General features: G+C 48.3%; 1 protein-coding gene across 1 annotated transcript in view; it reads left to right on the top strand.

The window, feature by feature from the left end:
- The window catches only part of Sha (shavenoid), a 90,923-nt gene that overhangs the window by 59,293 nt on the left and 15,866 nt on the right, over positions 1-15,764 (top strand). Inside the window, exon 2 of the mRNA XM_077691190.1 lies at positions 13,324-13,769. Coding sequence (XP_077547316.1) covers positions 13,326-13,769 — 444 coding nt within the window. The 5' untranslated portion in view covers positions 13,324-13,325. The remainder of the gene's footprint in view (positions 1-13,323; positions 13,770-15,764) is intronic.

The following is a 15,764-nucleotide window of genomic DNA, read 5'->3' as shown; positions in this document are numbered from 1 at the left end:
GATGGCTTCCGGTTTGGTCGCCACCTTTTCTGGATGCTTTACAAAGTGTGACCCCCCAGGGGGTACTTAAGGGGCTTGCAGTCACCTCTTATCATTTAGAGACACCTCATCACCTTCCTTTATAAAGCCAGGCCCGTTGAGTAGCTGCTTCCTGGTCTGAAGCAAAAAGAAACTCTGTATCTAAATCTTTCTTTTTATGTTCACGTATTCTCTTCCCGCTCGCATATTTGCACCCGCATAACTACTAAGAATAGTGTACAGGAATTCCGTAGGTTTTTTTTTTTGTTGTTGTTTCGCTAGTTGGTCGGTTTTCTTATCCTCAGTGTTGTTTGCAGTTCCACCTGAACGCTTCGCTCCTTTCAAGTTGAGGAGCGCCTTTATGGACCTTCGCGCGGGCAGCCAAGCGAACGAGACAAAAATGGATGGCGCCAAGATTGTGTTCCTCGCGAAATACACACAAGCCTCGAAGCAAAGTTCAGAGCCTCGCGTCACCCTTCATCCAACGCTTCTCTTTCCACTGCTCACACAAGGCGCCCCGGACGTAGATCTACGCCGTTCGATTTCCGCCAACAACAGCCCACACGGGAGAAAACCAGCGGAGGAGGCTGGTCCTGTTTGCCGCACAGACTTCGCGCCGTTTCGTGAACCAGGAAGGAGATCGCGGAACCGTTGACGTCCGGTGCATCAAACGGGACCGCTATTACACCTTGCGGCACCCAACGTAAAACGGTGGGCTCGCCCACGCTAAACAACTTGACCTTGCACACTTGACTGGCGCCGCCATATATCGTGAAACGGTTCAACTTGCACCCGACAAGCCCACCGGTCCTCCCCCTCTCGGTGCGGCATGCCGAGAAGGCGAGGCACGTCTTCCAGCCCCTTCCCTGCCTCGCGCTTCGGCGGCAACGAGAGCAATCTTCTTGGTCTCGCTCCGGCGCGTCGACGGAAAATCCGCCATTTGTCTCGGGCGTCTGCCCTGCATGCGCGCCGCGCCCGCAGGCGCCCGCCATCGGACTCCTGAAGCGGCCAAATCACAAAATCTCCGGGATTCCTTTCGCGCCCTTCCATCTCGTGTGTCGTACGCCGGTGGGTTCGCCCTCTCCTTCCCTTCCGTCTCCTATCCGAGCACGGATGAGGAAATCCCCCGCCGGTGTGTGTGCCGCCGCCAACGGTGGTCACTCGGCCGATGCGTGAAGACACGTTGCGGCGCCTTGTCTTGGGCGACGCGGCACCAGCCACCCGAGAGGAGGGTCGTACTTGAGCGTTCCGCTCAGCTGACTCCGTTTAAGGGGCCACGCGCGAGCGTTGGACCTTCTCCGTGGCGGAGAAAATGCGTCGTGCTGTACGCGTACCTTCTTTATCCGGGCGAGAGGCCGATTCCAAACACGCCATCTCTCTCTCTACCCTCCTCTCGTTCTTTGCCTTTCGCCTCTCCCATTGTCCAGCCAGCCGATGTGCCGGGATGGCGGCGCAAGGCGGGATTCTGTTCAGCGATCCATTTTATTCAGCCGCGAGCCGCCGATGGAACAGACCGGTTCCCATCAGCGATCCCCGTTACGCGGGAGACGGTGGGACGTCTTTTGTACGAGCGCCGTCAGGGCACGGGTCGTAACTTGTTTCGGTGCGGCGATGCGGACCACGTCGTCCGGGCACTCTGCTACTCTCGCGCCCCTGTGGCGAGAAAGTCCCGTTGCGAAGAGCTGCGAAGGTCAAGGTACCGAGGTGATGACCCGCGCCGCCGGCCGAGGCGATAGGACGGAGCCATTGAAGCGAGACGGGCTGACGGCATCGCAGTTGGAGATTTACCGGGAAAGGGCAGATCGGCGCCCGCGGAGAAGTGCGGAAGGAATATGCTACACCGCTCGTATTCGGCTACTGGACACCGTGCCCTGCTGACATCGGCACCACTCCGAACAGAGCTGAGCAAGAAGCCAAGGATGTCGTGGCCCAGAGTCGCGGCGATTGTGTGTTTGTGTGCCTGCCGGTTTGAAGATGTACGAGCTTGCCGTGTACGTATTGTGGATAGACCGCCCCAGTGATAAGACTCTGTGCACTGTTTATCACTGGAGGTGTCTTCGAAGTAACACTATCAAAAGGAAGGTCATGGACGTTATCCGCAAGAGGAAACTCTGTGCCGCATCCGCTGTGCCAAATGCAACGAACGCAATGACGGACTTTTTCTATTGCAGGGTAAATATCTGTTTCATGGGGCAGCCTCATTCGAACACCCGTGCGGTGATTTGAAAGTATTTCTTGTCCTATTTTTCAAGTTGTGTCCATGTACTGCGAGGCACCAGTACGATCTCGGTGACGCTTGCTAGATCTGCTCTGTGCGCGGTGTTAGATGAAGCAGTATGTATTGATGGTTTCCAAGAACTGCTATTGAGAAGCAGAAACTACAGTACAAATATTTTTCTCGCAGAACCCGTCTTAGGTACGGCTACGGAACACCAAGAAATCTTCACCCTCAAGTCAACTCCGGCTGAACAGGAGGGTAGCCATTACTCTAAATTACCTGTAAGGGTGCAATCATCCGCGCCGAGCTCTTCGCCTTATTCTCTGCCAGCGAAGCGCTTATTCTCTGCCAGCGAAGCGCTCCTCGCTGTATGGTTCGTTGGGCCTTTCATCTGTCAATCTCGCACATTGCCCAGAAACCCAATTCTATCAACGATCCAATCCCAAGGAACTTCAGTCAGTTTCTGGTCGACGACCGTCACGTTTCGGCCACCCCACGGAGCAGGTTTCTTCAACATTTGTTCTAATATTTTAACATCGCTTATGCATCACGCGGACAGCACTGTTGAGCGGTGACAGGGCGGCATGATGGGAGAATGCTCCCCCTGGTCGCCGTCTCGCTATTTCTGGAAACTGTGGCGACCTTCCTTGTGGTGTCTACCGGAGGCGTCTACGGCATGGACGTATCCCGCCACCATGGCGGGGACTTATTCCGGGACTGCCAGGGTTGCGGTCCTGACGCGGCCCAGGCCCCCGGCGGAGGCCAGTGTCACTGCCAGTGCGCTCCGTCACACCACACCTATCGCGAGGACATACGCACGTGCGTGCGGGACTTGGGCGAGTGTCGCCTGGGGGCGTTCGTGCGGCCTGGTGCGCCGATGGAACAGATACCGCTGGTCTTCCTCCCGCTAGCAGGACAGATCGTCCATCCGGGAGCCCACCTCAGCCTAACCGGTGAGCTCGCTCGCTTTGGGTTGCGCGAGATTGGGCTGTTTATGCTCTACCTCCAGTAAACGCTCAGAACAGTTCAACCTCGCTATAACGAAGTTCTATGGGGCAGTAAATTAGTTCGTTATATCCGATATTCGTTGTAACAGTAGGGGTAAAAATCGGCCTGAACAAATAGGCAGTCTAGATCGGGCAATGATCCCGGATACTAAGACGCATTATTCTAAGCATCGAACCCGCTATAAACAAAATAATCCTTACCTGACTCCTTGTGGCAGTTCAAACTAAATGGAAAGGGAGATGAGAACGTGAAATTACTACAGAACAGAGTTCGTTTGAAAAAAACGGGCAGATTTATTCGAAGAAGGATGTGATCTTCGTCTGGCGGCTTTTCGCAGCACTGTCGGGCCTGATAGGGTGTCGGCACCCCACGCCAGACAGTTTCGGACCCCTTTCATCCATCTCCCCCGCCTCTAAAACCTCATAGCATAACAGCACTGAAGGATGTTTTCCACAGTGTGCAACCACGAAAGGGCCTTTTCTACTGTTTAGTTTCACAAACTAATAAAAAATGCGATGTGATCTTCTTTTTTTCTATTTTGCTTTTTTTGTGCAGCTTTTGAGTTTCGAGCTTCGCGCGAACCAAATATTTCTTCGTTATAGCCGATATGGCGCGCGGCTTTCGCGGCGTTGGTTTCTTTAAAAAGAGAATAAGTTCCATTGAAATGAAGTGCGGCCAAGCAGATTCCGTATTTAGTTGGCTATAGCCGATAATTCACAATGTCAGTGTTCGTTATAATGAGGTTCAACATTATAACGAAATTCAATTATTCGAATTATCACCTTATGCAATGCCTTTTACTGACTGCACCAAGTCTGCACCAAGTCTCCACCAATGCCTTTTACTGACTGCATTTTACTGACTCTACTGCACCAAGGGAATGTCATACCCACTTTTTACGAAATGTCGTCGATAAGGAAATCAGACTTTTTAGCAGTTTATGACAAGTGGCGTTGTTGGCGTTGATGGCACTTGCATGACGACTCAGTAAAACTTCACTTTATTATTTTAGCGTTCAGGCTGTTGTGGCACTTTTCGCAAAACGAGCGTTTGTCACGGAATTCGATTGGTGGTATTCACCGGGAATAATTGTAGGTTCCCACATCTTACTTTGGAAACTGAGCGAATCCCTGTGCGGAAGGGTAGACGAGGGTCCACCTCACGGTGTAGAAAAGAGGGCAGAATAGAACGAATTCCGAAACATGTCTCATTTTCTTGAGGCTTGCTTATTGCGGGAGTACATTTGTTGAAGGACGACCAATAGGCAGCCGTTTTGAATGTTCGGTAGCAAAGAAAGTAATAAAAAAGGAAGTATCGTGGGTTTAGAAGCTCCAGCTACACCTGGGTTAAGTGGAGCGCCCGATTAATTTCGATCACATGGGTAACTTCAAGGTGCGCCAAAAATGTCGACACACGGACCCTTTCCGGACTTCGCCTCCATAAGAATGCTGCATTGCGTCCTACGACAATAAAGGCTACAAAGGAGTGATACCCTTACAGCTATAACCGAGCTATGAAAGTGAATCAAAAACTTAACTCTCAACCACTTCCCTTCTTCAGCATCTCGTAGAAAAACTCTTCACCTTTGTCCCTTTCACAACATTTACCTTCACAGCCAGCTACGCGAGCAACTCATTCTCTACGCGAGGAACACACTAGTCCGGTCTCAATCGTCTATGTGGAGGGTAATAAATGGAACCTACAACGTCCGAGAGCATACTCAGACCTGCTTTATGCTTTTAAAATCTCATCAATGCCTCACCATTTTTTGAAGTCAGATTTTTACGATACATCCATAACTGAACTCCTACTAAATCAACCATCATTGTGTTCACCCTTCTCTAACAGAGTTATAGAGGAAGCGTCGGAGCTTGCTGTCTCATTTTTAGATACCATCAAAACTTCTGTAACAGATTTTATAGCCCCATGGCATCTCCACCCTGTATCATGCGACATATCGTTTACACATATATAGAGAAAAACCGAGCGCCCAGATGTGCAATCCTGCAGCACTTCTTGTATCTGCAGCAGAAGTATCAGTGTTCTGAATTTTATACGGACGCCTCCAAAACGGCCACCTCTGTGTACTGCGCTGCGCATGGACCCGGCCTTAATGTCACTAGAACTCTGAATAGTAATACTAGTATCTTTACTGCAGAGGCTTATGGGGTACTTTTTCTTGTTAATCATATCCTTCAAAGCCACAGTCCACAATCCATGATATATGCAGATTCCAGGAGTGTTGTGCGAACATTGTTTTCACCGAAGTCTTACATAAACCACGTTGTCAATCTTATGGTCAAGGATATAATGTCTGTATATGCTCACAAATTTGAACTGGTCCTTTGCTGTGTCCCTGGTCACTGTGGTATAGCAGGAGACTAATCCGCGGATAAAATGGCCGCTGCTGCTACACTCTTGAATGCAGTAGACAAAACAACATTACCCTATACCGACATAAAGCCACACATCCGACATCAACAACGCGAAACGTGGTAAACACACTGGAGTGAACAAACAGACAAGTTACACGTAATAAAACCTCACTTGGGACCATACACCACCGACACACGCAATAGATACACAGAAGTCGCCTTGGCTAGATTACCGTTAGGGCACACACATGGAACATACCTGCTCACTGGATCTCCAAGACCTCTGTGTAGCAGGTGTGGAGACGGCCTATCCGCGATCCACATCCTCATACAATGCAAGGCACTAGAAACAACACGACACAAACACTTCGCACAGCTATACAGACAACACATTACGCTACACCCATCCTACTTTTTAGGGGACGACCCGTAATTACCCACAAGCGCACTCTTAAGTTTCTTAGCGATGTAAAGTTTTTACATCTCGTTACTTACCGTGCATGCTGACAACCTGGCCCTTTACACCAGTCATCTTCAATGTCTTTTATGTCATTTCAAGTTTATTTTTAGAAAATGTTTTATATTCAGTGTCATTTCGTCCTCATAAACCAGTTTTTCCTTGGCGCTCTTTGCCGTTAGTCGGCCTTGCACCATAAAAACCCAATCAAAAACATCATCATCATCATCATCATTCTGCCTCCTCGGTGCATTTCAGCTCGCACAAATAATGTCCATAAAGTCGGTTTGCTGCCCTGCAAAACTAACAATTTCTTCGCGGTCGTTCACACGGCATATATTCCAAGAATAAAACTTCCTAGCCGCACTGACGGTAACTATTCCGGACCAACAACTATTTAAAGCCCACTGGCTCGCATTGTGTAATCAGAAGCATTTGATTGTACTACTTTGTTTCTTTCCTGTATTTGTTTACTGTTTTTTATTGTCGTACTCTGTTTTGTCATATGTTTGTAAATACAGTTGAGTCCATTTATAAAGATACCATTTATAACAATATATCGGATATAACGATGAAAAGCTATGGCACCGTCAACTATTGTATTCTTTCTATGGTAAAATAAACCAATTATTACAATGCTCCAGTGCCACGATATCGGATATAACTATTGAATCCGGTTATATTGTGCACCAAAGGTGCAACAGTGATGACTCTAACGACGCGGTTGCGCAGCCTACTCAGGTAGTGTCTTCGTAGGAGACCCAATGCTTGACGCAGTTCCTCGGGGACTTTGTTCCCGCCAAGGACATTTAGCTCAGCTAGGTGAAGCATCTATAGATGCTCTTGGAAAAGATTTGCGCTAGCTTCACACGCGGCAAACGAAGGTGACCCACTGCGCCTTCTTTTCCGCAAATTAGTAGTAGCACAACCCCGCTGGCATGCGAATAAGATGTTTTGAGCTCTGTTACGTCTTTTTATTTCGAAACCCGCTAATAACAATTATAGGTTATAACGAGGGGATTTCCTTGGCACTTGGATATTGTTATAAGTGGACTAACTGCATTGTAAACCCACTCCCCTCTATAATCCCTTCGTCTCTGAGGGTACCGAAATATATAAATAAATAAATAAATAAATAAATAAATACGTACATAAATAAATAAATAAATAAATAAATAAATAAATAAATATAAAGGTGCGGCCACCGTGCTCGTCAGCATCCAACCTAACATGTCGAATATAAGGTACCACAAGAGAGAAAGCAATGAAGGCGGGGAAGGTGCGGGCATATGGCGCTGCATCAAGCATTGCGGGGAACGTGTATTGAGGTACAAGCTTTCGGAATTTGCGCTGGCAATATACGATAAAATCTCGTATTAGCCTCTTCCATACGTCTTTAAATTTCTGCGCCTGAATGCGTTATAATAATGCTAATAATGCTAACCCTGGAAATTAGTTGTCACAAAAAAAAAACTAGATAATTGGAAACAACATAAATTGGATAGAGTGCAGTTGTATGTTATCTTGCCCTTATCGGCTCCAACAAAGCACAAGAGTTATTTGCACATTCTGTGCTCACTACAATTTCCCCTTTGATCATTTTGTTATGAACCCCTAGGGTAAGTCCTCGAGTCAGGCACAGTTCTAGAGAATAGCCGCGTGATAGCTAAATGCACAACACACATCGCCCACAGAGCCGTGCTATCGAGTATCTGCAAAGCGACGATGACGCGCTTCGACTTCATATGGGCTAAGAATGAAAAATCCTCAAGGTTTCTGACGAAAGAAAAGTCTGTCCTTGTATAGACCTACGTTGTGTTCCTGATTACCAGTAAAATAAAAAAAAAGCTTTTTAGAGCATCGGCGCTGAAGCCGTAGTATATAATCATGCGGAACCTGCGGACAAGCATTCTTAACATTTTGTAATCGGTTAATTCGTATACCGCTATTGCGCAGTCGTTCTTGTTGTTCTGTCCTCCTCCTGGCATGGCCTAATTAAGTCCTCCTTCTTTATCTCCTTCATGCCCAGGGCACATGCAGTTTTATGTCATATATATTGGGGCGACTTTTGAATGATAATCAAAAAACGCGTCATCTAATATTGCATTGTCACCCACAAATTAGAGTTTAATGCACACAGACCGAACGTTTTTTGCTCTCTCTCTCTCTCTCTCTCTCTCTCTCTCTCTCTCTCTCTCTCTCTCTCTCTCTCTCTCTCTCTCTCTCTCTCTCTCTCTCTCTCTCTCTCTCTCTCTCTCTCTCTCTCCTCTCTCTCTCTCTCTCTCTCTCTCTCTCTCTCTCTCTATCTATCTATCTATCTATCTATCTATCTTTTAACGGCACCCCTCGGCCGCAGCGATGAAAGTGTCACTTCATTTCCACACTCCGGGCAATGTGCAAAAGCGTATGAAGTTGTTATCCGTGTAACCGCCGGCCGCCCGAGCGCCCAACCCGGCCCTCAGACAGGGTTATCGCCCTCATGTATTTTGCGTCGCTTGGCTCGCGTCAGACTGGGAGGAACCGCCTTTCATTAAAATCTCCGGTGTTCGTGCCGCGCAGTCGAGCGAAGTTTCCAACTTTCTTTACCGCCGCCGAGAGTGAAGGCTTGAAAGAATAGTTTGGAGTGCTCGTTACTCTCTACCTCCTAAAACTTGGCAGGGTCTTTGAGAACCGCGCCACGCGGTCGGCGTGGTGGTTGGTGAGCGCAAGTCCAGCGGCAAGATCTTTTACCAGCACGTGGGGATATTGAAAGGAAAGTAGGTTTCGAAAGTTCCGCGCCGGTCAAGCCGAAAGGCGTACCTAACTCGTTAAGTCGTACTTCGGTGAACATGAGGACAAAATACACCCATACTTTATTTCAAATAACTAACCTTTGGTACATGAGGGTATCCTGGTGAAGTGGGTTGTTCATGGGGACATAAAACCTCGCTAGGGATGAAGCCGACAAAAGAGCACACACCCAGTCGCTGTGTTGTGTGCTCTTCCCTTGTGGCGCTGTTTTACATCCTAATGAATTCACGTTGGTAAATCACTTCAAAGGCTGTATAATAACCCACTCAAAGGGCGTATAACAGCGCTCGTCGAAACACGGTATAAACAAGCCGCAGAAACCACGAGCCTAACCAGCCCAGAAAGCGGGGTTAAATTTGAAAAAAAAAAAAAAGGAAATTATTCGCTAGGCAAAGGGTCAAAGATAGTTGGTAACGCTAAAGAAGACCTTTCGCATCATCTGACACTAAGTTACGAAGGTAAAAAAAAAAACTCTAAATAAGTTCAGCACTACGTCAGAAACGCCGCGCCCTAACTAAGCTAGGAATAGGGCTACGGGTAGATGCATCGCTGGAAATTTAATAACTCGACAGCCCAGGGCGCACAGAAAACTACTACTACTTGCCGTGACCGCCCGAGCAAGCTAGGGCTCCATAGATATGTAATCGGATATTATGTAAAAAATGCGGAAATATAGTCTGTGCAGAACTGTCGTCGTCACAATGTTTCCGGAATTTAGGAACCACAGGGTTGCCTAACATTTGCGCTACCCTGCCAAAGGGTCACTGCTGTCGCCGCGGAGTCCACTAAACAGTTTTTCGGCTTATAATTGTATTAAAAAGGCGAGGAAGGACTCTAATGCAACATCAGCGGCAATTTTGGCCAGCTGAGCTTCAAACTACCCATTCTTTTTGTTGCTATACACTTGAGCAAGGCAGTGGCTTACCTTTCCAACGGCCCGTCGCCAGTGGATCTCACCATTAGGCCAGCGTCTTGGCTTGTTCTTTTAGAACCGCGCGTATGAAAGGAAAACCGACAAACCCTTGCTCAATAGCACTACAGGCGTGCGAGGCAACGCCGTCCGCGGAAAACGTCTCTCGCTTTCTCTCTCTTTTTCGTCTAACCCTCTGTGAGCAACCCATGCAGGTATGAAGTGTTACCTGCTCCGGATGTAACCATCATACCTGGTACCTAAGGTGCTACACTAGGAACGTTCAACCATGTCAAGAAGGCTCTTAGGAATATAAACAGCGCTCCGTCACCAGAGAAAGATCCGGCACCCTGGTGTAGCAGTTGGCCGCCACGTCCCATGCCAAACCAACTCATCTCATCCACGGTGGCGGCCAACTCATCTCATCCACTCATCTGTCCACGGTGGCGGCCAGAACAGCGATACAGCAGGGTGCTGTAGAGAGAGAGAGAGAGAGAGAGAGAGAGAGAGAGAGAGAGAGAGAGAGAGAGAGAGAGAGAGAGAGAGAATACATTTATTGAGCGTCTAAAGGGGGTCATGTTGCCCACAGGGAGTGTTCACTGGAGCCCAAATGACGTCATAGCCTCCTGCGCCCGGTCGACCAGCGCAAGCTGCGTCGCCAGTGAAGAGCTGAACATCAAAATTTCCCATTGCTCTCTAAAACAGGGGGTAAGAGAAAGGAGGAGAGGCGGATTGTGAGTCGAAGTCGTATTATGTGAGTCGAAGTCGAAGACTATTGGCGAGCGCGGCTCGCCTATAGTCGGCGGCGTTGCAGCTATTGGCGGTGAGATGTTTGAGTTGCGCCCCCTGGTTCTGACGTCGGCTTAGGGACTCGCGCCACTGTCGTCTGCTACACTCCGCTTGTGAAGGGCAGCAGTGCCTGTGGTAGAAACGGAGGTGTGCCTCTTGTATACACAGTCGACTCTGGATAATTCCAAGTCGCCTAATTGGAATTATCGGGCAATTGGAAGTGATGTTCGGGTCCCCGCAATTTTACATGCAATTCAAAGAAATGGCTCGATGATTCCGAGCTAAACCCAACATATTGGTTATTGTGAAGTTATTTAGAATGAGAAGCATTAGGGTGACCGTCATCTCTCTGTATACTTAAAATTCGTTACGCGTCATAACGCCGCCTTGCTCTGCACTACGTCGGCGCCATCGCCACTGGGGCAGCGCGCAGTCGTAAAGCGGTAGGTCAGCAGAGACTCACCCGCCGCGGTGGCTCAGTGGCTAAGGCGTTGCGCTGCTGAGCACGAGGTCGCGGGTTCGATTCCCGGCCGCGGCGGCCGCTTTTCTGATGGAGGCGAAAAGCAAAAACGCCCGTGTGTACGAGATTTCGGCGCACGATAAAGATCCCCAGGTGGTCAAAATTAATCCGGAGCCCTCCACTACGGCGCGCCTCATCGCCTGCGTTGCGTCGGCGCGTTAAACCCCACAACCAAAAATCAGCAGCAGCATGCGCATCTCCCTTTTCAGGTCCTCAACCTTCTCTGCTGCGCACAGCTCCGTGTGAGCACTGCGTGTGGTGGAAGCTCCACGTTTATAATTTCGGGATAATCTTAACTATTCCGGGAAATGGTGCACTTCGCTGAAACTGCTGACGAAAGTGGAGATGGTGCACAAAATCAAGAAGGGGGGCGTGTTGCGGACCAATGGCAATGCTGTTATTGTGCCTTTGCTTTAATTGGAAGATCGGTCAATTTGAATTTCCAGCGGTCCCCGCGGACTTAGTATTAACGTTATTCGACTGTATTCCGAACCTGGATCGTAAATCCCTCAGATACGTTAGCAGTGTTTTGAAACAACTACCCTGTGGTCTATAGCAAATTTCTAGACCATCCTCAACACATGTGCTAGTAACCTATTTCCAATGGGTAATCTATTAACGTATTTTGAGAATAAAACCGCTGGCTTTCAAATAGGTATACAGTTCACCACAGCTGAATGTAGTATCGTGTCTTGTAGATACAATCGTGCCACAAATCCTTATTTGTGTTACTGCACAACTTGGAAGCGAACTTAGGTCGGCTCAGCGGGCCATGAAAAGAACGGTAGGAGATACGTTAAGACAGAGGAAACGAGCTACCTGGATCACCGAACAAACTCGAGTATTGCATGTCCAAAGAAAGAAACAGAAGTGTACTTGGTCTGGTCACATAATTGGGCCAAACCACAATCGGTGGACCACCAGGGTTAAAGAGTGGATACCGAGAGACGGATTTAGAAGGGGAACGCCAATAACGTGATGGATAGAAGAAATAAGGAAATTCAGAGGCAAGGACTGGACTCCAACGGCGAAGGACAGTAGCGATTGGAGGTCCGTACGAGATATCTCCGTCCCGCAACGGACCAAGTAGGCTGTTGGCGGTGGTGGGGGTGATGGTGATGACGACGACGACGACTAAGATGATTGTGATGATGATCACGATGGTGATTGGGATGATGGTGGTGTGGATGATGATTGTTATTGCTGCTGATGATGATGATAAAAGGGCGGAGGTTGCTGCTGATGGTTATGACGATGACGACGACGACGACGATGATGATGATGATGGGGAGCAGGAGGAGGAGGTGGAGGCGGAGGAGGAGGAGGAGGGGCTTGTCTAGATTTCAGCCCCATATTCTTAGCGCTGTGACTATGAGGTGCTGACATAAAAATATCACTACAATTCTCATTTTTCTCGTTCTGTCCCTTTAATCCTTGTGATGTGTTCTAAGCCATTTTTTACAGAGTAGGCCATGCGAATGCACCAACGCGCAGGGTGTAGTGCGTCGAGGCAGCAGACTTTTATTCAGACTTTCGCCTTCCCTTCTTTCGCGATAACCCCGGTGGACGTCAGGCTTATTTCTAAATTAAGTCCTTCACGCATTCATTCATAAAGAGCTGTAAAGCGCGTAGGCCGATCGACTTCGGCTAAATAAGTTCCTCCACGGCGAACTAACATGTGTAGGAGCCTGCGAGCTTCGGCAACCAAGCGACTGATACACCACACACCTTCCTTCCGCTGCAATCTGACAAGTTCCGTGTACAAGCGCTTCTTTACGACTTGTTCCGGAGTCACGCAAGGCGAACCGGTAAAAACGTTTCGGACGCACACGGCATCCGCTTCGTGCGTAAACCCCCCAGAAACCGATATTGCTAGCGTAGATACGTCTCCGAAACCACCGCCGTATACCTTGAGACCTTATTTGGAATTGCCATCTTCCATCCGCTTCACTTTCTCTTTTAGCGCGGAAGCTGCGCCACGTTCTAAAACGTGACTTCCCTTTGGAATGCTTCCTTCACCTATCAAGGCGCTTGGTGGCGAGAAATGTGTGAAGGGAAAAGAAGTCGTTTTAAAGCAAAGGGCCGTTTTGAGATGCGGCTCGTAGCCGCCTTCCTCCGAGTAGTTCCTTTTAAAAATCACCTTTTGTTTTTACTTCGATCTCTCTCTCAACCTCTCTCTCTCTCTCCATTTCTCTAACTCGAACTTACTGGCTTCCTGCGCGGGACACTGTCGTCCAGGCATGGCTCCCATCGACCCGCTGTGGTGCCATGTGAACCGAACCCAGTACCTGAGCCCCGACGGCTGGATCGAGTCTCGAGGCTCGGCGTCGTCGGGCGGATCTGCGCCGTCGTTCGCGCTGTACCGTGCCAGCAACCGGACGTTCCTGCAGTGGCTGGGTGACGAGTCCGAGCGGCGCACGCTGCAGCACAAACTGCTTCTGCTTCGAGTGCGGTGCGCCGATGAGTCCGGCGCTGTGTTCGAGCCGTGCATTGCGTTCCGCTCCGGTTGGGCGCCGGGCATTGCGCCCGCGGAGCGGAGGGTCACCGACTTTACCGTGGTCGGACTGTGCCTCGGTGTGCTCGGACTGGTCTATGTGCTCGCAGTGCTGGTTTATCTGAAAGTGCGTCAAGCCAGGGCCAAGTCGACTTTCCGGAGTTACCTGAACGAGCAACCTTCAGATCCTGTAAGTTTCTTTTAATTTCGCTTTTTCCTTTCTTTCTTTTCGAAAGCTGGGGGGAAGGTGGCAGCATTGTCGCCTTATAAAGCACGTATACGTCTATGGTAAAGCTTTGATGATATATGGTTTATCATTTGAAGGTTTGCGTTTCAGTCTCAACACAGAGACACAATTGAAGAAATAAAACTTGCACTTAACGTAGACACTGCGCACTGAAGACTCATGACCCCATAACTGAAGTTGTGGGATCATGAGTCATCTATAGACATTCTGTGGTTCCTTATCTTTTTAGCATTCCATTAGTTCATCTAACAAATTACGCGTTTAAACGGCTGTTTTTTTTTTTTTTTTTTTGCTCTGAGGCGCAGCTGTGTTTAAACCATGAAAGAAACGGAAGCGTGCTAATCTTTGAAACAGTCGCGTCCAGCGACTCCTCTGCCTTTTCCGCAGACTTGAAAAAGAATAGAAAACGCAAACAGCTTCACACGAACTGTGAGTCGCTTTCATAACTTTAAGAAGACAGCTTAATATCTCGCGGTCACCTTCCTTAACGCATGTCATACTTTCAAACATCGAGTGGCTCTTCGGCATTTTTATCACGTTCCATGATAATTGAGGGTCGCAAAAACGTTCACAGCAACTTCGAACCACTTCAATAAATTTCGGGAAGGATAAAAAATGGCTATTTCGCGATCGCCTTCCTTTTATCCGGAAGATGCTGTAACTGTTCGCCCTTTTAAGCTGCAAAACGTATTCCTAGCGCACGTCTCGAGATGCCTCTTCGGGACCCCTTTTAATGTATATGTATATCTGTCTTGGCTGGACTTTTTGTTATTAGCGCAAACAGTTCAATTACGGCACCTTTTGCAGGTATCAATGCTACATTTTGTTGCAGCTTCACGTCCTAAAACTCACGACAGATCTATATTTCACATCTTCCAACCTCAATGCGACAAAAAAAGGCATGCGGCCACATTTTCTTCTTAAAAAAAAGCGAAACTGGTACGAGAACCTATTCAGGTGCGAATGCTTTTTAGTTTAAAATATTAAGACTCCGAAGCGAATTTAATCAATTTTCAGGGGCAAGACGCTTTCCACGCCGCTTTCTCAAACAGTACAGGGAAATATATTTTAAACGCAGTGTCTAGAGTGCTGTCCGACGGCACTCCAGCTGATCGCTCCACGCATGGCTCGAGTGCCGTCCTACGACATTCGAATATTTAAAACTAGGCTAACACCGGCCGAACCGTCTGTCGTTGTAGTGTAGAGGATCCGTCTTAGCTTCCTGATCGCAACGACGATGGTTCGAAGCCGGCTTTTGCCTCTGGTGTTTTTCTTTTTGTTTGTTTTTCCGTCTTTAAATTCAACGATAATTTTTGTGACTTAGGTTACTTTTGGTATTATAAGTGATTTCTTTGTGTGCGTTAGGTCATGTTATGTTATGTTTAGGTTACATTGTCTATCTTTACGTTATCTACGGCGATGCAGTGCCAAACACGGAAGTTTTATTACAAAACGCCGGTGGACGTCGATATAACGGAGTGCATATAATACCATCGGACGGCACTGTAGACACGGCCTATTTTAAAACAGTTTAACGTCACTTGTGTCTTTCTATGATGTTTCTGTCGCTTTCAGCCTGACTATTTTACTGACGGTAGCTTTTGCTGATACGTTTGGTCACTTCCTCGAACCGCCACACATCACGGCTGGCCTCGTACTGTCATGTCTTACATCCCATCGCACGTGCTACCCAACTGGATTCTGCAGAAAAAATTTACGGTCACGGCTTCGCATGATCGCACAACGCGACGACGTTGCATCAAGCTTCCTGCATACTAACGTATTTTAGGGGCGAAGCACCTCAGCGGCTCAGGCTCTCGGCGTCTCCTGTCGTCGTCTCATGTCGTTACGGTGAATCAAGTTGTCAAACGTCTCCTGTCGTCACGGTAAATTAACTTGTCAAACGGTGGTCAAACAACAAGTGTATAATGAATAAAA

The sequence above is a fragment of the Haemaphysalis longicornis genome, unplaced genomic scaffold (assembly GCF_048455015.1).
Source record: "Haemaphysalis longicornis isolate Haplotype H1 unplaced genomic scaffold, Haemaphysalis longicornis Haplotype H1 scaffold_10, whole genome shotgun sequence".
In the NCBI taxonomy this organism is placed as follows: Eukaryota; Metazoa; Arthropoda; class Arachnida; order Ixodida; family Ixodidae; genus Haemaphysalis; species Haemaphysalis longicornis.
The sequence above is the reverse complement of the archived record's forward strand: the minus strand, read 5'-3'. Positions and strand labels throughout refer to the sequence as shown.